Source organism: Gekko japonicus, unplaced genomic scaffold, assembly GCF_001447785.1.
Source record: "Gekko japonicus isolate JY-2015 unplaced genomic scaffold, Gekko_japonicus_V1.1 scaffold266, whole genome shotgun sequence".
In the NCBI taxonomy this organism is placed as follows: domain Eukaryota; kingdom Metazoa; phylum Chordata; class Lepidosauria; order Squamata; family Gekkonidae; genus Gekko; species Gekko japonicus.
The window spans coordinates 29066-37027 of NW_015166428.1; the positions used below are offsets into that span (position 1 = coordinate 29066).

General features: G+C 43.6%; 1 protein-coding gene across 1 annotated transcript in view; it reads left to right on the forward strand.

The window, feature by feature from the left end:
- The first annotated feature begins 33 nt into the window (after positions 1 to 33).
- DTWD1 (DTW domain containing 1) overlaps positions 34 to 7962 on the forward strand; it is a 12844-nt gene continuing 4915 nt past the window's right edge. The window contains exons 1-2 of the mRNA XM_015411789.1: positions 34 to 160; positions 4527 to 4833. Of these exons, the coding sequence (XP_015267275.1) occupies positions 4552 to 4833 (282 nt within the window). The 5' untranslated portion in view covers positions 34 to 160; positions 4527 to 4551. The remainder of the gene's footprint in view (positions 161 to 4526; positions 4834 to 7962) is intronic.

Here is a 7962-nt window from a genome sequence, read left to right on the forward strand (position 1 = left end):
GCGTACGCTGACTTGCGGGGGGGAGCTGCGACGCAGTGGCCGGTGAGGACAGTCGCAGTTTACACAGCGGAGTCCCGGTGGCTGACCCGTCTCCCCAGCCGGAGGGAAAGAAGGAAAGACTCCGCGGGCTTTCTCTGCAACACGTGTGTTTGCATAGCAGGTTCGTACCAGAGAGACGCTCTGTTAGATAGATAGCCTCGCCCCTTGCTGGAAAGTTCCTGTAAGGAGAGAATTTGCTAGTATTTGCAGCCGGCCCCTGTAGCAATAACGTGCAGGTGGGTGCGCGTTTCTCTCCGTGTCCTGAAATATCCCTGCTACTAAGAGTGAGGACTCAGTACTAGAACCTCTGCTATAAAGGTTTGCCAGCTGCGGGTTAGGAAATACCTGGAGATTTGGTGGGTGGAGCCTGAGGAGGGTGTGATTTGAGGAGGACTTCTGTGGGGTACAATGCCACAGAGTCCACCTTCCAACGCTGCCATTTTATCCAGGTCAACTGATCTGTTGTCTGGAGATCAGTTGTAACCAATGTTCCCTCTAAGCTGTGGAGTCTTGTGAGCAAAAATTTCAATTTGTGAGCTACTGGCTTTATAGTTACGAGCAAGCGATTTGGCTACTGCATAAATTTGTTTGCTCTGGAGCCGTCCTTCCTGAGCTGAGACAAAAATGTGTGAGCCGGAGGCTAAAAAACTGTGAGCTAGCTCACACTAACTCAGCTTAGAGGGAACACTGGTTGTAACCCTAGATCTGCTCCAGCCACCACCTGGAGGTTGGGTTGGCAACCATAGCTATTCACCCCCCCCCCCATCTCCGTTCAAAGTGAACAGAGAGCAGGTGACCTGAAGGATGATGGGACCCTGGAGAGCTACTGCTAGTCAGTGGAGACAAGCAATACTGATGTACTCTGACAGTATAAGGCAGCTACAGTACAAAGCCGTTTGAGGGCCCAGGTTCAGCCTTTGGCATTTCCAGATAAAAGGAACACATAATAGATGATGTGAAAATCTCCGCTCAAGACTTTGCTGTCCATGAGATGAGATAAAAAGAATTGATGCCTTGATGCAATAGGACTAAACAACAAAAGAGGAACACACAGTGTAAGGATACAAAAGAGGAAAGATATCTGTGTGAAAAAAGACGCTGATGCTGATGCACAAAAAGCTGAGTAATAATGCCAGTACAAAGTATAATCACATATAAACAATGTCTGAAGTAGAAGAGTAATCTCTTGGGGTATCAAACAATGTCAGCTTGTAGAAAAGTTCTCTCTTGAGGTGAAGATGTATGAGGAAAAATAAACTAAGGATCTGGATATTGAGAACTCTGTTTCGAAGAACTTCCTCAATAACTGCCAGTAACAATGGAAGGAAGTGTGATTGTTATGCCAACTTCTCCAGGAAATTCCTGGAGACCCAATCCAAGTTATCTACCAAGGAAATTGGGTGGTTGTGGCTGTGCGTAAGTTCTATACCAGTCTATACAGAGGTCAGATGGCCAATGAGACGCTCGCTATATCCCAGGAAGTGAGACAACACGCTAGGATTAAGAATAAATGTTGTCTTTACTAAAGGTTTCTGCAGTCATACAAAATCAGAATCACACACACAGTTATACAAGCTCCTTAGTTACAATAGTACATCAGAACAATTACAGCATAGAAAATAACAAAAGCATCAAAATGGGGAAGACACAATGGGGCACGGCTATACTCATCTGAGGTCCAGCTGAGGAAGAACTCTCCTCCTTGGAACGCTGGGCAGCCGAAATGCAGCAGCTTGTGAACTCCAAGGCACACAGGTAGGACCAGCCAAACCACGTGTGAGCTCTCTGGGTCGCGACTCCCGGAGAACTTAAGTAGTAGAGTCACTTGTAGCACCTTAGTGCACTGCTATGGGGAAGGTGGGTTAACCAGTGAGACAAAGGAGAGTTTCTCCTTAAATAAACTCTTTTTGGGGCATGGGCTATCCAGCCATAAACTATCAAACCCGTCCTCTAAACTATCACTACTGGATGAAGAGGGGGTGACGAGGGGATGACGCTCTACTAAGGGGTGGTGGCAATATGCAGATCCTATCCCTACATCAAAGGTGCCTTTTGGTGAGGTGTGAATCTTCCGTTCCCATGGACACCTCTTGACTTGCAGATCTGGTGCCTGCTCCAAGGCCATAAATGCTATTGTCTTCAGATCTCCAAACCAGATTAGGTGCAGAGGGTTACGTGATTCCTGGCATTCTGGTGATGTCGGGGTTCGCTGGGGGATTTTCCATAACTCTCCAAGTGGGTGCAATGGCGCGGTGTCTCCTTCATCCCGATGCAGGACGGGATACCTTCTCCAGGGAAGCACATGGTCCGTATGTGCAACGGCAGCCCCAGGCCAGCCTATCTCTAGGCAAGCATGAGATGCAGAACAAAGCAACACAACCAAACAGCAGTCCCTGAATACACATTGCATAGACACACATAGACAGCATCACCACTATACAGAAACACAAACATAAGTTCATATAGTTACATGATGCAAAGCTTTGGTAGAAGCCTTTCTAGAGATGTGCTGTAAATAACTGCCCACTAATGAGATATTGTTTGCTGCAACTCACAAGACTGCATATAATTGATTTTTTGAAGATATATTGTTTCAGTTACTGAAGACGTTCTTCGAAACGGAGTTCTCAATATCCGGATCCTTCGTTTATTTTTCTTCATACATCTTCACCTCAAGAGAGAACTTTTCTACTTGTTGACATTGTTTGGTACATCAAGAGATTACTTTTCTACTTCAGACATTCTCTATATGTGATTATACTTTGTATTGGGTTTATTACTCAGTTTTTTGGGTATTCACACAGGTATCTTTCTTCTTTTGATGCAATAGGAGGCAGATTCATATGTTCACAGAGGCCATCTGAAAAACTGATGGGCAGCACTCGGTCCTCAACCCTAAACAAGAGCTACATCCCCAACCTGGGTTTGGTTAACTGATATGGCTTTCTCCCAGGATGCATAGGATTAACGGAAGTCTAGTTAATTGCAAGTCACCTGAATATTTTTGCTCCATACTTAACAGAAGCTGTTTGGTTGTGTCACTTGTACAGCTCCTGAGACATTTCTTGTTTGGTGAACTTTGTTTGCAGGTGGTCAGCTGTGTTGGTCTGAAGCAGTAGAACAAATTTAGAGTCCAGTGGCACCTTTAAAGCTCATACCTTGAATAAACCTTTGTTGGTCTTAAAGGCGCCACTGGACTCTAAATTTGATTGCAGGTTTATCACCTGGCAACCACGGAAGTGTCTCACTTGCTCTGCCAGCAGCATTTTGTTTGTCTGTGTCAATAACAACAGAACTCTGGGACTGAGTGCTGTGCTGCCACAAGTCATTATAGTAAAAAGAATTGGGTTTTAGGTTTGGGAATGCATAACAAATTAGAGAGCTTCCTGCTCTCCGTTTTTCACAAAGGAATCTGTGTGGTTGGATGGTTAGACTAAAACCCAACAAGCTTTCTTTGCCCCCACCTCAAGCTTTCCAGAGTAAACTGAGAAAATTCTGAGACATTCCGGGGTACAAAGAGCTAACCTTGCAGTTGGGAAGTGAGGTCAGTTACACGAAAACAACACCGGCCGATTTAGTGAGTAGAAGTAACAGTTCCAAACCTTCTTCAGCTGAGTAAAAATAACAGCTCCAAGCTTTCTGATGTCTAGCAAATTCTTTTATCACTTTCTTAATATCACTTCCTCTAATAAGCACCACTGCATCGGGCAGTATTACAAATGTTAACCACAGAGTTGGCAAAGGAAATGAACTTAACTTAGAAAATATTCCATGGGCAGCGTTCACAGCAAAAAATTAGATAATCACCTCATAACTCCTTTGAGTTTTGTATTTGTAGGACTATGTGAATTTTCTCAAACATTTGGAAGCTAAATAAGCTTGCTCTTATCTCTAATTTTGTATCTGCCACTCCAGATAAATATATGTATGTATGCTAGTTTGCATGCTAGTTTGCCTGTATTTATTTCTCTTCTAAAATGTTCTGTCCTGCCAAATGGCCTCTTAAGGACTTTGGGCAGCTCCTTCTCCCCCAGTACCGCAGCCTTGTTCGGAACAGGGCCCCCGCAGTGCTTCTAAATAGAGTTCCCACAGTGAACACACAGCTGGCATCCCCGCTGCAAGTCCCTGTGGTGATCATGTCGTATATGTAACGTGTATGTAACCCTTCAGTACTGAAGACCCTAAAACACAGTGTAGAAAATAAATAAGCAGAGCTTGGAGCTTTAAAAAAATTTACTTTGACATTTTGCTTATAAAACGAGAGAAGGAAAAGTACAAAATGTTGTGTAACATGTTCTGAGGTAGTGTACAGGAAGCAAATTACTGAAAGAATGTATGAAATCCTTGGTTCTGTTAAGCTGCAGTCTTCAAAAGGACCATGAATTCAAAAACACATCATGACAGCAGTTGATTTTGAAATGGACCTAATCAGTAAGATTTGTGGCGTTTTGGATACTATTTGAAAGTTCTGATATTTCTCCGTACAGGTCCAGGACCTTACCTGAACTTAAGATGTCTTTATATACATCTGTGGTTTTAAAAGGAGACCAAGATAGCCAGCAAGGAACAAAAAGAAAAACTGAATGTCCAAAAAGTCCAGATTCACCGACTACATCCATGCTGCAAGAAACCCCGCTTCAAAACTTGCATTTGGCTTCTCAGGCAGTTCTTGAAAGAGCCCAAAAACAAGGGCGATCAAAGTGTCCCAAATGTAATAGTTCAAGGATGTTCTACTGTTACACATGCTACGTTCCAGTTGAGACTGTGCCTACAAGTGAAATTCCTGTTGTAAAGGTTAGTGCCGGAACATATTTTATTTGTTGGTCTAGTTTGTTGCTTCTACTTGTGTAATTAAGAACAAGAGGAGCTGTATTAGTTCAGACCAATGGTTCATCTAGTCCAGCATCTCTTTTTCACACAACGTGCCTTCGGAGGGCCTATAAGCAGAGTATGGATGCTAAAGCCTTCCCCTGGTCTTGCTGCCTAGCACTGATATTCCATGTAGTTATCATAACTAATAGCCATTGAGGGACCTATCCTCCGTTAACCTGTCCAAATCTGCTCTTTTGAAGCCAACTAAACTAGCAGTCACGGCCACATCCTGTGGCAGTGAATGCTGCACATTTATTATTCCTTGAATGAAAAATTTTAAGGGGCATTCACAAGGGGGATTAATTTGTTTTGTATCCAATCAAACTAATAAACAGTCCTCCCCTCTTGCTTTTTAAATCTGGCAATGGCAGTCAAGATCTCAATTAATATGAGAATAATCCTGTTTGTAAATGCTGTCTTCCTCTTAGAACTTCCAAGGCTGACATAAATGCCTAGTGAGACACCTTTTTTGGGTGCCTGTGAATTATAGAAGGAGAAGAGATTGGATTTATACCCCGCCCTTCACTTGGAGTCTCAGAGTGGCTTACAAAGTCCTTTCCCTTCCCCTCCCCACAACAGACACCCTGTGAGATGGGTGGGGCTGAGAGAACTCTGACACAAACTGCTCTTTCAGGAACAGCTGTGCCAGAGCTTGTGACTGACCCAAGGTCACATCAGCAGGTGCAAGTGGAGGAGTGGGGAATCGTACCTGGTTCTCCCAGATTAGAGTCTGCACACTTAACCACTGCACCAAACTGGCTCTCACCATCTGTGAATTGCTTCTTAGAGAACAAAACCTGGATGGCCTTTGCTGCCTCAGATAAAGAGCAGTTTAAGCACAAACATTCTGTTAGTCTGGACTGCCTTATTCCCTAAAAGTCTCCATTAAATGCCTGCAATTATTAAAAAAAATTTTTAAAAAACCATAGGAATGGTGAAAGCGCTCTCTGTGTTCAGTTTTTCAGCACCATGCACACATACAGGATGGGGGATACTCTTCTAGGCAGTAGCATGTGTGAACGGATCTTGGGGTTTTGGTGGACCGCAAATTGAATATGAGCAGCCAGTGTGATGCAGCAGCAAAGAAGGCAAATTCTATCTTAGGGTGTATCAACAGGTGTATAGTGTCTAGGACACGAGATGTGGTAGTACTACTGTATACTGCACTGGTTAGACCCCATCTGGAGTATTGTGTCCTGTTCTGGAGGCCTTTTTATAAGAAGGACATAGAAGCATTAGAACAGGTGCAGAGGAGAATGCTGAGGATGATTTAGGGGTTTGTAGACTAAGAGCATTTCTACAGTAGTGAAATTCCCCACGTTGATGTTTTTAAAACTGCACGTTATGTGACATTTTCTGCAGTAGATTTTTCCTTACCAGGCCCAAACCCAAATGTTTCTTCTTTCCCCACATTTTCAGAATCCCCAGTTTTAGCAAGTTCCAAAAGTGCAATGCAGGGTAAGAAGGAGAAAACTTCGGGTTTGCGCCTGGTGAGGAGAAATCTATTGCAGAAAATTTCACATAATACACAGTTTTTAAAACGTCAGTGCAAGGAATTTCACTAGTGCGGAAATGGTCTAAGCCTTATGATGAAAGGCTGTGAGAACTGGGAATGTTCTGCCTGGAGGAGAGGACGTTGGGGGGGGGGGGGGGGGATGCAATTACTTTTTAAAAGTATTTGAAGGGCTGTCATTTAAAGGAGGGTAGGGCACTGTTTCAGTTGGTAGTGGAGGATAGGACACGTAATAATGGGCTTACATTATGGGGAAATATCGGCAAGATACTAGGAAAACCTTTTTAACAATAAGGGCAGTTCAGTAGTGGAATCATTTGTCAAGGGCTATTGTGGGTTCTCCCTCCTTGGAGGTGTTTAAGCAGAGATTGGACAGTTATTTGTCAGGATGGTTTAGGTCATCCTGCACAGTGCAGGGGGTTGGAGTGGATGGTCTTGAGGCCCATTTCACCATTTAATTCTGTGATTCTAATTTTATACATTCCTATTAACCCTTGCCCCTCAGTTTAAATAATTTTAGTAAATGAAATGGGGAAGGATGGTAGGCAAGATAAGAGAGAAGTGTTTGCACTTATGAAAAAGACTCCTTTTGTGGCTCCTTAGTCAAAGGCCTGGTGGAAGAGCTCTGTCTTGCAGGTCCTACGGAACTGTAAAAGGTCCCTAAGGGCCCTGATGTCTTCCAGGAGCTCATTCCACCAATGTGGAGCTGCCACTGAGAAGGCCCTGGCCCTCATCACAGCCAGCCTGGCTTCTCTGGGGCCCAACAGAGCCAGACGATTTTGGGACCCCAGTTGTAGTGCTCTGGGTAACATGTGGGGAAAGGTGGTCCCTTAGGTATGAAGATCCCTGACCATATAGGGCTTTAAAGATAAGAACCAGCACCTTGAACTGAATTTGGTATGCTATAGGCAGCCAGTGCAGAGCTTTTAGCGCAGGCTGGATGTGTTCCCATATGGTGAGGCCCAACAACAGCCTGGTCGCCGCATTCTGCGCCACCTGTAGCTTCCGGATTTGGGACAAGGGCAGCCCCATGTAGAGAGCATTACAATAATATAATCTCGAGGTGACCATTGCATGAAACATTGTTGCCAGGTCATTTATTTACTTATTTCAATATGTATCCTGCCCTCCCCGCAAGCAGGTTCAGGGTGGTCACAACAATAATATTACAAAACCATTAAAACAGTTATAGTAATAAATAATTAAAACAATTAAAAATAGGTCGCACAATAAAATAGGAAAGTACAACCATCCCAAATGGCTGGAGGCTACTAGGCTATAAACCGAATGACAGTGGAGATTTATTAATATGGGCTGTATACAGTTGGAGAGCTTCAGCAAGGGAGGCCTAGTAATGGGGCACCCGCCACCTCAACCAAAGGTCTGGTGGAACAGCTCCGTTTTCCAGGCCCTGCGGAAATGTAATAGGTCCCGCAGGGCCTTTTTTTTGTATTATTATTATTATTATTATTATTATTATTATTATTATTATTATTATTATTATTATTATTATTATTATTATTATTATTTTCATTCTG